The 17,850-nt window shown below is 41.2% G+C and overlaps 1 protein-coding gene across 1 annotated transcript in view; it reads left to right on the top strand.

Moving 5' to 3' along the window:
• The window catches only part of LOC120565579 (macrophage mannose receptor 1-like), a 33,277-nt gene that overhangs the window by 975 nt on the left and 14,452 nt on the right, over positions 1-17,850 (top strand). Inside the window, exons 2-5 of the mRNA XM_039811481.1 lie at positions 1,159-1,254; positions 2,384-2,424; positions 7,215-7,586; positions 12,956-13,288. Coding sequence (XP_039667415.1) covers positions 1,253-1,254; positions 2,384-2,424; positions 7,215-7,586; positions 12,956-13,288 — 748 coding nt within the window. The 5' untranslated portion in view covers positions 1,159-1,252. The remainder of the gene's footprint in view (positions 1-1,158; positions 1,255-2,383; positions 2,425-7,214; positions 7,587-12,955; positions 13,289-17,850) is intronic.

Raw genomic sequence — 17,850 nt, 5'->3', positions numbered from 1 at the left:
AAACTTTGATACACCAGTCTATGATTATCCATCAACATACATTACTCTAATATTAGTCAAAATAATTCATAATTTCTGCTTTTTTGACTAAATAATGTGGTATAATTTCCTTTAAAAGAGGTTTATTGACCATGAATTCCAAAAACAAGAGTAACAGTACAGTGGTAATAAGTTGGTGAGTGGCGCGTATACAGTACTGGTGGAGTATTAACAGTTTTATGTCTGTGTGTGTGTGTGTGTGTGTGTGTGTGTGTGTGTGTGTGTATGTGCATGTGTGTCTGTGTGTCTGTGTGTGCATGTGTGTCTGTTTGTGTGTGTGTGTTTGTGTGTGTCTGTGTCTGTGTGTGTGTGTGTGTGTGTGTTTGTGTGTCAATCAGCTAAAACAGACCTTTTAGTGGACTCTAACTGCTGCTGAACATCTGTCCTGTAGGGTTACATTACAGCTTGGTTCTTTCTTTGGACCATTTTTAAAGATAGTTGTTCCCATCAGTCACTGAGACACAAACACATGGGAACATAGAGTCCTGGTTGAAAAAAAACCCCAAACGTTTCCCTTTACGATGCAGCTGAATGTGATGAATAGTTAAATCTTTGATTTGCATCCTGAGGGACTGGGTGATACACTGTATCCCTAAACATAAAGACAGACTGTTCTTCTGTCTGTTTCCCCCTCACTCCACCAAGATATTCATATAATTTTCATATTATTTCCTTTAACTCAAATTCAAAAAATCCCCAACAGGAAACATATGAATGCTAATGTCACATTTTAAGGTGTTACACTGTTGACTTGTGTGTTTGTCTCTGTGTGTGTGTGTCTGTGTGTGTGTGTGTGTTGTAACTTTAATAAATGCAACATCTTTTCCAAAAGTCAGTAAGTAATCATGAAAAATAATCCTGAAAGTTACCTTTAAGGGCCTTGCTCAAGTCAATTGTGCTGGGTGCAATATAGGGCCCTATATCTTTGTAACACAAGTTTGTGTAATAAAACCTTGAAAGAGACGTCCTTAATCTTGTTATGGATAAAGTTTGTCCATGCTTTCTCCCGCTCTATGTTACTAAATAAGGAATACCAAAAACATGTTTACATGAAGGTAACAGGGGGAAGTTACCAGGCCATGATACAGATCTGACATTTTGATATTTTAATATTCAAAGTGACACCAGAGTGTATGAAGAGGATTAATAAAGTGTTGAGAGCACAGAAAGGGAGAACCATCAGAGCAGAGTGAAGCTGTTGGACATTCACAAGATGTAAGTCATAAACTATATAAGTTGGAAACTAGCATTTGTAGCTAACTCTGGCTTGTTTACAGCAAGTAATTTGTCTGTTGATCAATGAGCATTGTCCCTATCAAATAAATAAATAAAAATAAATGAAATATAAGTTATAAACTCGGCTGTTTGATTTCACATTTTAACGTTTCTGTTGTCGTCCTCATCAACAGTGCTACTTTTTATTTTTCTGGGTCAAAATGTACTATTTAACTCACGTCTTGGTCGTCTTTTTGGACACTTCTGTTGCTTTTCACCAAAGTTTTTTATACGTTTTTTTTGTCACTTCTTACCGATGTTTTTGGCACATTTTTCCTGCGCTTTCTTTTTTTATGTTTTGTTGTTTTTTCCGACATTTTTGTCACTCTTTTTAAAGTTATTTATTTATCATTTTTTCTTTCCAAATGCTATAAAATTGAATAAAACACCCAAATTCAATGAAAGTACTCAGCTGATCTTTTATGTAACTTGTGAAGAGCGTCATATATAGAACCATCCACATTATTTTTTGACAATTTGGTTAAAAGAAAATTTCTGATGTAGAAACTTTTTTGATAAGTTATAAACTCGGCTGTTTGATTTCACATTTTAATGCTTGTGTTGTCCCCCCGGCTAAAGCAATACTGGCACGTTTTTCAAAAAAATTCTGCATTTTTTTTTTTAGCTTCCGACACTTTTTGTAGATTTTTTTTTAGTTTTGTCGCTTTTATCAACGTTTTTTTTAAAGTTTTTGACAGTTTTTTTTTTATATTTTTGTTGCTTATCTGCATTTTAACATTTATTGAAGTTACAAAAAAGTTAAACAAGTCAACAGTGTAACACCTTGAACTGTGACATTTGCATTCATGTGCTTCCTGTTGGACTTTTTGAATTTGTGTTAAAATAAATAATATGAAAATTATATTCAAATGTTGGCGGAGTGAGATAAGCCGTCGGGAGGGGGGGCGAAACGGACAGAAGAACAGCCTTTTATGTTTAGGGATACAGTATATAACCCAATCTTTGATTTGCAACCTGAGTGATTGGGTCATACACTGCATCCCTAAAACATAAAGACGGGCTGTTCTTCTGTCTGCCAAAAATAACTGTGTTTATTATCATCTAACAGGGTGAAGATGCAGTGGAGTCTGTTTGTGTTCATTGTGATGGGTAAGTGGATCATCTGGACAGCTCACTCCAAGTCACATTTCAATTAATAATATGAGTTCATTTAAATGGTAATTTAGTTTGTTTTCAAGCTGGATTTTCCTGTGTGTAAGTGGCTGACAGACTCAGATTATTATTCTAAGTGTCTGACAACATTATGGGATGGATCCCTACAGAGATAGACCTTTTGGTTAAAGAGTAAGATCCTTTTAGTTTAACATGGAACAGCCCCAAAATCACCATCACCAAACCCACCAGACTCCATGTAAATGATCAGGACTTTTAGCGTGTATAGAGCCAGCATATTTCCACCAGAATCCATGTAAATAATCAGGACTTTTAGCGTGTACAGAGCCAGCATATCTCCACCAGGCTCCATATAAATAATCAGGACTTACAATTAAGTGCATTCAACTGAGAAGGTCCAAACTCTAGACAACAAGTAGTAAGTGCAAGTACATTAGCTTTAAATAAGCAAAGCTACAAAGAAACGTATAAAAGTGCAGTTTTTTTTTTTTTTTTTATATTTTATCCGAGGTGTAGTCGGAAGAGATGTGTTTTTAGCCTTCGGCGGAAGATGTGTAGGCTTTCAGCCATCCTGATGTCGATGGGGAGCTCGTTCCACCATTTAGGAGCCAGGACAGTGAACAGTCTGGATTTGGTTGAGTGATTAGTTCTCCCTCGCTGTGAGGGGGCAGCAAGCAGTTTGGCTGATGCAGAGCGGAGTGAGCGGGTTGGGGTATATGGTTTGACCATGTCCTGGATGTAAGCTGGGGCTGATCCGTTCGTGGCCCTGTATGTAAGTACTAGTGTACTGTATGAGAGTACTAGTGTAGTGTATGAGAGTACTAGTGTACTGTATGTAAGTACTAGTGTCTTGAAGCGGATGCGGGCAGCAATTGGTAGCCAGTGAAGAGAGCGGAGGAGTGGTGTAGTGTGAGAGCACTTGGGGAGGTTGAAGACAAGTCGAGCTGCTGCGTTCTGAATGAGCTGCAGGGGTCGGATGGCACATGCAGGTAGGCCAATCAGGAGGGAGTTGCAGTAGTCTAGACGTGAGATGACTAGAGCCTGAACCAGAACCTGAGCCACCTCCTGTGTTAGAAGGGGAAGTATCCTTCTGATGTTATGCAGCATGTATCTACATGATCGCGTGGTTGCAGCAATGTTGGCAGTGAAGGAGAGTTGGTCATCAAGTGTCACACCCAGGTTTCTAGCAGTCTGGGCGAGGACTACCACAGAGTTGTCAATTGTTATAGTCAGGTCTTGGGTAGGAGAGACTTTCCCTAGAAGGAAAAGGAGCTCAGTCTTGTCAAGATTGAGTTTCAGATGATGTGCGGACATGCAAGAAGAGATGTCAGTCAGACAGGCCGAGATACGTGCTGCTACTTGAGTTTCAGACTCAGGAAAGGAGAGAATTAGTTGGGTGTCATCCGCGTAGCAGTGATAAGAAAAGCCGTGCGACTGAATGACAGGCCCGAGAGAGTTGGTGTACAGAGAAAAAGAAGAGGGGACCCAGAACTGATCCCTGGGGAACCCCAGTTTTGAGTGGGCAAGGCTCTGAGCTAGATCCTCTCCAAGTTACCCGGTAGGTTCGGTCTGCCAGGTAAGATGTGAGCAATGAGAGCGCAGAGCCTGAGACACCCAGATTCTGGAGTGTCGAAATGAGTATCTGGTGGTTCACTGTGTCAAAGGCAGCAAAAAGGTCCAGAAGGATGATGATGGAAGAGAGAGAGGTTGTTCTAGCGATGTGAAGCTGCTCAGTGACAGCAGGGAGGGCAGTTTCTGTTAAGTGACCAGCCTTGAAGCCAGACTGGTGGGGATCAAGAAGGTTGTTCTGGTGGAGATAGGTAGAGAGTTGATTATGAATGGCACGCTCAAGAGTTTTAGATAGAAATGGAAGAAGGGAGACAGGTCTATAGTTATTTACATCAGAGGAGTCGAGTGTTGGTTTTTTGAGTAGTGGGGTCACTCTTGCCTCCTTGAGGGCATTGGGGAATGAGATGAGCTAGGAAAGGAAGCAGGTCAGGAGCAATGGACTGGAGGAGGTGAGAAGGGATAAGATCCAGGGGGCAGGTGGTTGGGCGGGCAGAGGTAATCAAAGTAAGAATTTGATTTCGAGATAGAGGGGTGAAAGAGTACTGGATGTGATGGATGGTAAGGTGATTTTAGGAGGTGTGGTGGAGAAGGAAGAGCGTATGTCATCTATCTTTTTTACAAAGTAGTTTACAAAGTGGGTTGGTAGGAGGGAGGAGGGAGGAGGTGGACTGGAGGAATGTAGGAGGTTAGAGAAGATGGAAAAAAGTTTTGGGGGGTTTTAGACAGAGGATTACATTTTGGATTGATAAAAAGAGCTTTTTGCCGCAGAAATAGAGGCAGTGAAGGAGGAAAGAAGAGACTGATAGGTAAGCAGATCATCTGGGTGTTTAGATTTCCTTTCCGCTGCCCGTATGGTTGATCTTTCAGCACGCACTGAGTCAGATAACCACGGCACTGGGGAGGACTTGCGAGCCTGTTGTGACGTAAGAGGGCAGAGAGAGTCAAGAGAGGAGGATAGAGTAGAGAGGAGAGTGTCTGTGGCAGCGTTAAGAGGCATGAGTAAGAAAGAGTCTGATGGACGGAGGGTAGATAGAGTACATGCCGCCAGAGAAGAGGGACACGTATGGTGTCTCTTGAGATATGGTTGTGAGCTCGGGAGAGTGGGAGAGAGGGAGAGAGTAAGAGATGATGAAGTGGTCTGAGGTATGGAGTGGGGTAACAGTGAGGTTGGATGTAGAGCAGTTTCTGGTGAATATGAGATCTAGGTGGTTGCCAGCTTTGTGAGTGGGTGGTGAAGGAGAGAGTAAAAGGGCAAAAGAAGAGAGAAGGTGAAGAAAGGCAGCTGACTTATCTGTCTGAATGTTGAAGTCGCCCAGAAGTAACAGTGGAGGACCAGTTTCAGGGATGTTTGAAAGAAGGACATCCAGCTCCTCCAAAAACTCCCCCAGAGGACCTGGTGGGTGATAGATAACATTGATGACTAGTTGTACCGGATGAGTTATGGTGACAGAATGAAGTTCAAAAGAGAGTGGAGTGAACTGTGGCAGTGGGTAGAGAGAAAATCTCCACTTGGGGTTAATGAGTAGGCCTGTCCCCCCACCTCTCCCAGTGGGTCTGGGTGTGTGGGTGAAAGAGTAGACAGAAGAGAGAGCAGGGGTGGATGTGTTGGTTGGTGTAATCCAGGTTTCAGTGAGAGCAAGGAAGTCAAGGGATTGCAGGCTGGCAAAGCCAGAGATGAACTCAGTCTTGCGATTGGCAGACTGGCAGTTCCACAGAGTCGTTAACCTCCACTCCCAAAATTCACACTAACTAGTTTCACTTTAACAAGAACCAATAAATTTGGCCTAACACAACCAGTCCAGCAGAAAACACACAGCAGCAGTAGAAAGTAGAAAAGTAGAAGAAGCAGCAAAAACCCAAATAAAGTAAGTACTTAGCTTAAAATCTAGCAGTCCAGTAGTATGTTCCTTCAGAAATCAAAAGAGATAGACCTTTTAGTTAAAGAGTAGGATCCTTTTAGTTTAAAATGAAACAGCCCCAAAATCACCATCACCAAACTCCACCAGACTCCATGTAAATAATCAGGACTTTTAGCGTGTATAGAGCCAGCATATCTCCACCAGACTCCATGTAAATAATCAGGACTTTTAGCGTGTATAGAGCCAGCATATTTCCACCAGACTCCATGTAAATAATCAGGACTTTTAGCGTGTAAAGAGCCAGCATATCTCCACCAGACTCCATTGTACAATAATCCGGGACTTTTAGCGTGTATAGAGCCAGCATATCTCCACCAGACTCCATGTAAATAATCAGGACGTTTAGCGTGTAGGGCAGCCAGCATATTTCCACCAGACTCCATGTAAATAATCAGGACTTTTTAGCGTGTAAAGAGCCAGCATATTCTCCACCAGACTCCATGTAAATAATCAGGACTTTTAGCGTGTATAGAGCCAGCATATCTCCACCAGACTCCATGTAAATAATCAGGACTTTTTAGCGTGTATAGAGCCAGCAAACATATTTCCACCAGACTCCATGTAAATAATCAGGACTTTTGCGCGTATATAGAGCCAGCATATTTCCACCAGACTCCATGTAAATAATCGGAACTTTTAGCGCGTAGCGCACAGCATATTTCCACCAGACTCCATGTAAATAATCGGGACTTTTAGCGTGTATAGAGCCAGCATATTTCCACCAGACTCCATGTAAATAATCGGGACTTTTAGCGTGTAAAGAGCCAGCATATCTCCACCAGACTCCATGTAAATAATCAGGACTTTTAGTGTGTATAGAGCCAGCATATCTCCACCAGACTCCATGTAAATAATCAGGACTTTTAGCGTGTACAGAGCCAGCATATCTCCACCAGACTCCATGTAAATAATCAGGACTTTTAACGTGTATAGAGCCAGCATATCTCCACCAGGCTCCATGTAAATAATCAGGACTTTTAGCTTGTATAGAGCCAGCATATCTCCACATGTAAATGGGTGAATTAAGGGTTTATTTCAACCAAACAAGAGTGCTGACTGTTGGAACAGTGGAAAGATGAACCAAGACGGCTTTTGATAGTTTTATTTTGTTTCTGTCCTCTTTGAATGAAGTAGGTTTTTCTTATTATTTACATGGAGTCTGGTGGGTTTAGCGAACGCAATGTTTTTAACAACATAAGTTGGCAAAAGTAACCTTTTAATGAAGAGATGCTTGTCTAGCTATCAGCTCCATCACTGCAGTTTCTTCTCTGTTTTCAGGTCAGTGTTCCTCCATTGGGAGTCAGCTTTGTGACTACTACTTCATTAAAAAGAATATGACCTGGAATGGAGCCCAGGAGTATTGCATAAAGCACTACACTGACCTGGCCACAGTTTCTAACCAGACAGACATGCAGAGACTCCTTAACTCCACAACTGAACAGTATCGAGCCGGAGCCTGGATTGGGCTGCAAGAAAACACAACAAACACCGTGTGGCGCTGGTCTCAGCCAGGGGTGGAGTTCAACGAGAGTAAATGGTCCCCACGACAGCCGAATAATTTAGGCAATCGTGAGAACTGTGTGAGGATGAAGAATGACACATGGGATGACAACTCTTGTACTACAAAATATAACTTTATCTGCTATGACGGTGAGAATATGTGGGACATATAGTCTGTTTTCCCCTAAAAAACTCCCCCAGAAGTGGTTTGTTCCAGCATCATTCTGACCTATAATCCTAAATATTGTTTGTAGTGGCAGCGCCCTCTAGTGGCCGTAGTAGTTCTGACTTTTGTCCCCCAATCTGACCCACAGTAGAGTTTTCCGTCCTCATATCTAAACCAGAGAAGGTAACGGTCGCGGTTTTAAACACGTGGTTAATGTTATGAAGCGGTCCCAGTTTGGTTAGCTTTAGACACCAAAACTACTGAGTTAAAGGAGAATTCCGACCAATTTTTACCTGAATCTTGATCGCTATATATATCCGAGTACTGTCGATAGGAAAAAAAAGAAAACTAACAGCAAACTGGAGTAGCTGCAGCTAATGGCCAGTTGTGGGGGCATGTTCTGAAGTTGTGCCTTTGTGCCTCTTAACAGACACCAAATGCAATTAAAATGTCTGTGCTTCAAGTTGGCCTCATTAAAGTCTCCTGCGATTATCTGAACACTGCGGGGTGGGCCCGCTGCTGTTTGCATGGTGTTCAGCAGGAGAGAGAGCGCCATGTTTGGTGGAACACACACAGCAGTGACGATCACTACTGTTAGCTCTCTCGGGAGAAAAACGTCCGGAATCTTACAGACATGTACTAGAGGACAAGGGAACAGTGTTTATCTATAATTGTTCCATAATCACACCAGTACATACAGAGCCCCCCCTCCTGTCCCAGCGGAGCAGAGTGCGACCTGCTAGCTGCATGCTAGCATTGGGTATCCCCAGGTGAAGCCAGGTTTCAGTGATTATCAAAACACAGCAGTCACAAACATAGCGATTTCCACCGAGTTGTAATTCCAAGTTGTCTATTTCATGCACAGGCTTGTGTGTGTTGTTGTTTTCTTAGCCTTAGCATAACAGGTCACGTACCCACACTGTAAATATTAAAGATCCTATAACATGCTGCTTTTTGGATGCTTTTATATAGACCTTAGTGGTCCCCTAATACTGTATCTGAAGTCTCTTTTATATAGGCCTTAGTGGTCCCTTAATACTGTATCTGAAGTGTCTTTTATATAGACCTTAGTGGTCCCCTAATACTGTATCTGAAGTCTCTTTTATATAGACCTTAGTGGTCCCCTAATACTGTATCTGAAGTCTCTTTTATATAGACCTTAGTGGTCCCCTAATACTGTATCTGAAGTCTCTTTTATATAGACCTTAGTGGTCCCCTAATACTGTATCTGAAGTCTCTTTTATATAGGCCTTAGTGGTCCCCTAATACTGTATCTGAAGTCTCTTTTATATAGGCCTTAGTGGTCCCCTAATACTGTATCTGAAGTCTCTTTCCCGAAATTCAGCCTTGGTGCAGAATTACAGCAACTAGAGGCAGTCCCAAAATGAGCTTTCCTTAGGATGTGTCATTTCTGTGTCTGTAGCTTTAAATGCTATTGAGGAGGAGAGAGGGGGGGGCAAGGTGGAGGGTGGCTGTGTTTACAAGCCATGATGTCTCTCATTTTCATAGGCGGGCAAAGCAGAAGGGGGAGGTAATCTTGCTCCTTATGACCTCATAGGAGAATATTCCTGATTGGCCCATCTGAGCTTTCATTTTCTCAAAGGCAGAGCAGGATACCCAGGGCTCGGTTTACACCTATCACCATTTCTAGCCACTGGGGGACCATAGGCAGGCTGGGGGAACTCATATTAATGTTAAAAAACCTCATAAAGTGAAATCTTCATGCCATGGGACCTTTAAGTCTGTGTTTGATATGTTTTCTCTCGTTTGGTGGGCGTGTCTCTAGTTTATCTGCTCAGGTCCAAGGTGATACCCAATCTAGAGCTGTAATCGGGCCTTAAAAGTACGGCCCGAAAAGGCCCGAGCCCGACAGAGTTTGGCCCGAGCCCGACAAGTACATTTTGATTGACAGCTTTTTAAAAGCCTGAACCCGTTTGCAGCCCGACTGTACAGAAGGCCGTCTATCAGCAGTCATTAGAGTGTCGGAGAATAGCGCGAACACACGCACCACTCGGCAGAAGAGGGAGGGAAAGAAAAAAGAGACCGCGCCGCACGCACACAGCTCCTTTTGTCTTTTGTAAAAAATGAGTCATTTATACATGTTTTAACATCATTTATTCATGACTAACGGAGGCTATCGGCCACTTGGAAGTTGGAACAAAGAAATTAATTAAGTCCTGCAGAGACCAGCCTCCGTTTCACCTCCTCAGGATCCATTTTCATGCTAATCGAAACGCATCAGCTGACCGCTCATTTACCATGCAACCCGAAGTGCAAGCCCAAGCCCGGCCCGAGCCCGTGTAAAATAATAGAAATTAAGACCGAACCCGACGGGACCCGACAGGTTCGGGCAAAGATCTTCAGCTCTAACCCAATCAGCAGAGACGTGTCTGTAAACTCGTGGTAGTAAAAGACAGAGCGCTCTCTCCCTGTGGGATCATAAATCAAGCTGTTCCACTTAGCGCTCCCCCTAGAGGCCTGGAGAACTTCTGTTTTGTAATCTGGATGCAGCTGGTTTTGTTGCATTTGTTTTAGGCGTTTGTGTGCTTTTTTTTAGCATTGTTTCTGTTTTTGCAGCGCGTTTGTGTATTTGGTTGTGTTGTGTGTATTTGGCTGTGTTGTGTGTATTTGGTTGTATTGTGTGTATTTGGTTGTATTGTGTGTATTTGGTTGTGTTGTGTGTATTTGGTTGTGTTGTGTGTATTTGCAGCGCGTTTGCTAAATGCTGCGCATGTGTTGTCAAATTAATGAAGATTTTTTCTTAATTTGCTTGTGTTTTGTCTATTTGCGTGTGTTTCATTAAGTTGCAGTGGGTTTGCCCGTGTTGGCCACCGTATGGAACAAACCACTTCTGGGGGAGTTTTTCAGGGGAGGACAGTGTCTGAATTGATATCACATTATTGTTTAGAAATAAGAATAATGTAGGATTTTATGAGACTAAATAAAAACAAAAAAGTTTGTCTGTGTGTTCCACAGTACAGAAGAAATCCGGGAAAACATTTTATATCAGTGACTCTGAGAAGACCTGGCAAGATGCTCAGAGCTTCTGCAAAGAAAATTACACTGACCTGATCAGTGGAGTCAACCAGCTAGAAGACTTCAAGACACAGCGCCAGAATGATGAAAACCAGAAACCTTTCTGGATCGGCCTGTTCAGAGACTCTGACTGGAGTTGGTCAGATGGGAGCAGTTTCTCTTTCAGATCCTGGGATGATGATAAACAAAATCAAGATCCTAAGAAGACATGTGCTATGACTAAGTCAAATGGAAAATGGAGCACCGATGACTGTGATAAAACCAAACCCTTCTTCTGCTACAATGGTGAGTTTAGCAGAAGGTCTATCTAACGGTACTGTACATCTACATCTGTTTAAGGATTTACTTTATTTATTAGTTTATTATAAGAATTACGGTATGAGGTTAATCGTTGTTGAATATCTTGATAATGATATAACTCGCGATAAGTAAACAGATAAATTGTTCTCAGTTCTGCTAAAATACAACAAACTGAAGACAACAAAAGAAATCATTTCCAACTTCCTTTTGTTGAACAAATTGGATGTTCAATTGAACATAAAAGGCAGCACAAAAATAGAACGACAGATACCTTTTAATGAACAGATACTTATCTATCTATCAGCTCCATCGCTGCAGTTTCTTCTCTGTTATCAGGTCAGCGTTCCTCCATTGCGGGTCACCTGTATGACTACCACTTCATTGGAGATCAGAAAACCTGGAAAGCAGCCCAGGAGTATTGCAGAAAGAACTACACTGACCTGGCCACAGTGTCTAACCAGGCAGACATGGAGAGACTCCACAACCATCCACAGTATCCAGCCGGAGCCTGGATTGGGCTGCAGCAAGACTGGCGCTGGTCTCTGCCAGGGGTGGAGTTCAACAAGAGTAAATGGTCTCCAGGACAGCCGGATAATCAACACAATCATGAGAACTGTGTGTGGATGAAGGATGACACATGGGATGACGTCTCTTGTTCCAGCAGCTATGAATTTATCTGCTATGACGGTGAGAATATGTGGCGCATAGAGTCTGTTTTCCCCTAAAAAACTCCCCCAGAAGTGGTTTGTTCCAGCATCATTTTGACCTACATTTATGTTTGTAGAGGCGGCGCCCTCTAGTGGTCGTAGTAGTTCTGACTTTTGTCCCTCCCCCTCTCTAATCTGACCCACAGGAGAATTTTTCGTCCTCATATCTAAACCAGAGAAGGTAACAGTCACAGTTTTAAACCCATCGTAAGCGTTGTGAAGACGTGATTCACTTCCTGAAGGTGACCACCTGACCCAGAACGTGACGTAGCTCCGTTTGTTCCCTAAAGTTAAAACAAACTCTCCGTTTCCTTTTCTTTTCCAACGGGACATGAACCACCGGTCTCCTGGGTCAAAGTCCTGTGTTAGTTTGACCCATCCAGTAGTTCTGACGGGAGCAAAGCAGGAAGTAAGTTGAGGAAGTATAATAGCGCCAAATGTCCTCGTAGTGAATTTTCGAATCCTACTATGGCCACGCCAAGACCAATACTTCAATCCCTACTGTTGGCCAGACGTCCATGGTCACGCAAGGTAACGTAATCCCATTAGTTCAGGTCCTATCCCCTGACCCATCACTTATCCTAACCTTAACCACTCAAGGTCAATGCCTAACCCCAACCAATCAAGCTGCTTCGTAGGGCGGGACCATAGTAGGATTCGTAATTTTGCTACCAGGACATTTGGTGCTTTTTATACTTCCTCACCTCACTTCCTGCTTTGCTCCCGTTAGAACTACTACGGCCACTAGAGGGCGCCGCCACTAGAAACCTGAATATAGGTCAAAATGATGCTGGAACAAACCACTTCTGGGGGAGTTTTAGCCTGGTTGACACCAGACCCTTCTCAGCTGTAACTGAGAGTGGGTCTGGGAAAGGTTCATAGACAGTTCATTTCCAAAGGGGAAATGAACACAACGGACCAACAGACGCCACTCAAATGCCTCAGGGCGCATTGGATAGTCCTTCAACCAATCAGACCAACGATCAGGGTGACGCTGGGCTTCGGTAGCCGTCATGTTGAATGTAAACAAAACGCCGTCACTACGCTATCGTCGTCGCTTAAAGCCCGCCTCAACGGTTGTGATTGATGCCTCAATTTTGTGGACATTGGAAATGGGTTTGAATGGGCTCTTCACCAGACTGACTTGCAGAGCAAATCTCAAATTTGCCGGAAGTCCGTCAGGGTTTACCCAGGCTAGGGGAGTTTCTCAGGGTAGGACAGACTCTGAACATTATTGTATTGAAATAAGAATAATGTAGGATTTTATGAGACTAAATAAAAACAAATAAGTTTGTCTGTGTGTTCCACAGAAAACAAGAAATCTGGCAAAACATTTTATATCAGTCACCAGAAGATGAACTGGACAGATGCTCAGAGGTTCTGCAAAGAAAAATACACTGATCTGATCAGTGGAGTCAAACAGCTAGAAGACTTCAAGACACAGCGCCAAAATGAAGCTTTCTGGATCGGCCTGTTCAGAATCTCTGACTGGAGTTGGTCAGATGGGAGCAGTTTCCCTTTCAGATCCTGGGATGATGATAAACAAGATCCAGATTCTAACAAGACATGTGCTATGACTACGTCAAATGGAAATTGGAGCTCCGATGACTGTAATAAAACCAAACCCTTCTTCTGCTACAATGGTGAGTTTATCAGAAGGTCTATCTAACGGTACTGTACATCTACATCTGTTTAAGGATTTACTTTATTTATTAGTTTAATATAACGGGTGGCAGTATCTCAGTCAGAAGAGAGTTGTGTTGGGAACTGCAGGGTTGCTGGTTCAAGTCCCCCTATGGACCAAAGTATGGTGGTGGACTGGTAGCTGGAGAGGTGCAAGTTCACCTCCTGGGCACTGCCAAGGTGGTCTTGAGCAGATAGTGTTTTCAGTTCTGCTAAAATACAACAAACTGCTTGTTAGAATTAAAACAAATGAAAGGAAATCATTTCCTACTTTCTTTTGTTGAACAAATTGGATGTTGAATTGAATATAAAACACTAAAAACAAAACGATTACATTTTAATGAACAGTTTTCTGCTGATTTTACTTTCAACTGCAGAATCTTTTAGGCCAACTTTATTGTCTTTTAAAAGGCTGTAGCGAGCTCCATTTTAAAGTTAGAAAGAAGAAGAAGAAGATAGTAGAATCATTAAAAACAGATGATCTAAGGAATCACTTTAGTTCCACATGCTAACTTGTTGGGAAGGTGGATTTATAAAGATTTAATAGTTTCTCTAAACATTTGGGTCTCCGCCACTAATTGACTCGGACACTAATTGGCTCAGCCCCTGATTGGCTCTGTCCCTGGTTGACTCTCCTCCCCTGACAGATTCAGTGATCCTGATCAAGGAGATCATGATCTGGGAGGACGCGTTATACTACTGCAGACATCACCATGGCGACCTTGTCTCAATCACCAACCTGGACGAGCAGCGCTGGGTCCAGGATAGAGCCAAGATGGCCTCCACTCCCTACGTGTGGCTGGGACTGCGCTACACCTGCACTCTGGACTTCTGGTTCTGGGTCAGTGACGAGACGGTCCACTACAAGAACTGGGCCCTCCCCCAGTCTGGGGACGACTGTAACATGTCTGGAGCCATGGACCGAAATGGAACTTGGGTCAAACTGATCGATGATGACAACAAGCTTAATTTCATCTGTTCCAAGAACAAACCACCAGAATGTAACTAAGTACATTTACTCAAGTACTGTACTTCAGTAATAATGCTGTTGAGATGAGGTACTTTACTTAGATCTCAAAGTTAATATTTTGGGAAAAAGTTGTGTTTTATTAATTTACTCACTTTGTTTGCAGTGGTGTGACGTTGACATACTGTGTGTCCTCTGGGATTATTGAATGGCATTCTGGGAAATGTAGGAATTTATATCTCAAAGTAAATATTTCAGAAAATTCTTTTTTTGAATATTTATGAAAAAAAGTCGTAATATTTTGGGAAAAAAGCTGTAATATTTTAAGTACAAAAGTTATAATATTTCAATAAAAAAAGTCATAATATTTCAGGAAGAAAGTAGTAATATAGATCTTTTAATTTACATTTTAATAGTGTGGGATTAATACTTTTACTTTTAGTTAAGGATGTGTTTTATTAATTTACTCACTTTGTTTGCAGTGGTGTGACGTTGACATAGTCCTCAACAGTCCCGCCCCTCCTCCGAGAGACCTTGGGTTCCGGAAGTAAGTTTCCCATTTATTTCTCCCATTGACGTGTGGAAAAATCTGTATATAAAGAGTTTTAGACCATACCTTAGGCTAACCAGCTATGCTGTGACCCATAAGCATACAACATATCATTTTGAGTGAAAAAACTATCAGAAAATCCCAAAAAGTAAAATGTACAAGTCCGTGTACATATTTTATTTTGAAAAAAGCCGTCATGGCAGCCAAGGAGGTCATGATTGCAGTCAAAAGTCTACCGTGCAGAAATGCAAAACAAAGATCGTACAGTAGACAGTAACGTTACAGTAGCCTACACAGGACAGCAGCAAAGACTCTCACGGACTTTCGCGGGGTTTATGGTTTAACCAAACAGTCACATGACATGAGTTCCACCAATCAGAGGCATCACTGCGGGATTGTTCAGGATTGTGGGTAATGAAGTACTTATCCAAGACTTTGCGAATATAAGAAAATTATCTCAAAACAACCATTGGTGGCCCATGAAATTTTGGCGTCTATATGAGCATATACAATCGCGTAATCATGTCCTAGCTGGTTTCAAGTCAACGGTTACGATTTTATGGCTTATACTCCAATTTTAAATGGAGAAATTGTATTGTTTTCTTACTTCTGGAACCGGCTGTGGGAGGGACTGTTGAGGTCTATACTGTGTGTCCTCTGGGATTATTGAATGGCATTATGGGAAATGTAGGAACTTATATATCAAAGTAAATATTTCAAGTAAAAAATTTTTAATATTTGGGGGAATTTTTCTTTAATATTTCTTGTAAAAAAGTCGTAATATTTTGGTGGAAAAAGTCATAATATTTCAAGTAAAAAAGATAATTTAAGAAGAAAATCATAATATTTCAGGAAGAAAGTTGTAATATAGATCTTTTACTTTACATTTTAACAGTGTGGGATTAATACTTTGACTTAAGTTAAGGATGTGTTTTATATTTATTACTCACTTTGTTTGCAGTGGTGTGACGTTGACATACTGTGTGTCCTCTGGGATTATTGAATGGCATTCTGGGAAATGTAGGAAACAAACCTCGGGGAGAGATCTGACAGCAGATATTAAACTGAGGATGTAATCCTGGAACATGAATGATTACCATTTGTTATTTTCTAAAGTTGTTGTTATTTTTTCTTCCTCTTAAAGTGTCAAGTTCTGGTGAATATCTGATGGTTATATTTTGTAAAATCTGTTTCTGATGATCACATTGTTTCTTGAGTTTTATGTAACCAAAGAATTTTCTCTGAGTCTAAATAAACCACAGAGTGGTCCTCTTTTTTCTCTAAGTGTTTCTTTTAACCCAAAATCATGTTATCATATCATGAAACTGGGTCTCTACGTTATTTCCTCCTCACAGAACAGCGAGAGAGTCAATCTCTGAATGCAACGAAACAGGGAGGAGAGTAAAGATGGAAAGCTCCTAGAGCTTAGTTCCATATAAATGTACAGATAATTTGTTGTTTTGTCGATATTGACATTGTAGTTGTAAAAGGAGCCTCATATCAGAATGACATTTCCTCCTATGGAGTCCATTCATTCACATTCACAGATCGATACTTTTTGACTAACAAGATGGCGGATAGCGTAAACAACAACTGCTACAGTGAGTTGTTAAAACCTTTCCTTTTAGTAAACTATGTGTACACACACAATGTTCTCAATGCTGGAGTTTATGTGTAGAGCTCTGGTGAAACTTCAAGGAAAGTTTAATTTTGTGTCGAGCCTTCTTAGTGGTTTAAAAATAGTGATTTTGATGCGATCATAGAAGTGCCCCTAGCACTCCCATTCAAAAGGCCATTTTGACCAAAAAACGAAAATACGGTCAATCTTAGCAGTGGCGTTTCCATCCTAATTATACTTTTAAATTAAACTTTGACTCTGGTTCATTCATAAAAAGACCCTAGGTTGCTGTTATGATACCAAATGACTCCCCCGTGCACGGTGTTTCAGGACCCAAAGCCTGGAAGGTAGGGAAGGATGTTTGGGATCCGGCTCGAAGGACCAATTTGTTAAGATAATTACATTATCAAAGAATAGACAGAAACACTGAAGAGTCTCTCAATGTTAATTTTTACTTGCGAAGACGAGGAGCCAGTTACAGCACTTACTACAAAGTACAGATAATGACTATCAAAACGATCTCTACAACAGCTTTTGTAATACAACGTGGAATGTGATACAAAGTCTATAGTCATAATAAAGATTCAATGTCATCTTCCTTATATTCGGACCTTTCCCTGCTCTAGACAAGGACAGATTAGTGGCTCCCATGTAATCTCTTGGGAATGTAATCATTATAATATGGCATTCTTATGCATGCAGTTTTAATATTAAAAAATAGAATGATGTCAATCACAATTTTTCTAACAATTCATTTTGGTGGGATTTAGGCTTTAATGTGATCCTCTTATCTTCAGTGTGGCGCTAAATAAGGAATACCAAAAACATGTTTAGATGAAGGTAACAGGGGTAAGTTTCCAGGCCATGATACAGATCTGACACGTTGATATTTTAATATTCAAATGACAGCCAGAGTGTATGAAGAGGATTAATAAAGTGTTGAGAGCACAGAAAGGGAGAACCATCAGAGCAGAGAGAAGCTGTGGACATTCACAAGATGTAAGTTATAAACTATATAAGTTATATAAGTTATAAACTCGGCTGTTTGATTTCAAATTTTAATGTCTGTGTGGATTTGCAGAAGAGGGATTGTATTCAACGTAATACTGCATGTAAAATCTGATTTATATAATGATAATTTTTCCAGTTTTCCTTCAAACTCTTTTTGTTTATTTCTCAATATATAACCCTCTTGTTGACATAAAAATGTCTATATCATGGGTTTCTTTTTAACCAAATGACCCAAAAATTACATGGATGGTTCCCTACAGCGCTCTTCACAATTACAATTAATGATCCCTATACTTTCAAAACATTTTGAATGTTTTCTTCAATTTTATAGCATTTGAAAAAATGTAAATGGTTTCTAAAGTGGGTGTCTGTGTGT

This window comes from Perca fluviatilis, chromosome 9 (genome assembly GCF_010015445.1).
Source record: "Perca fluviatilis chromosome 9, GENO_Pfluv_1.0, whole genome shotgun sequence".
Lineage (NCBI taxonomy): Eukaryota > Metazoa > Chordata > Actinopteri > Perciformes > Percidae > Perca > Perca fluviatilis.
Note: the sequence above shows the minus strand (reverse complement) of the source record. Positions and strands in the feature narration are given on the sequence as shown.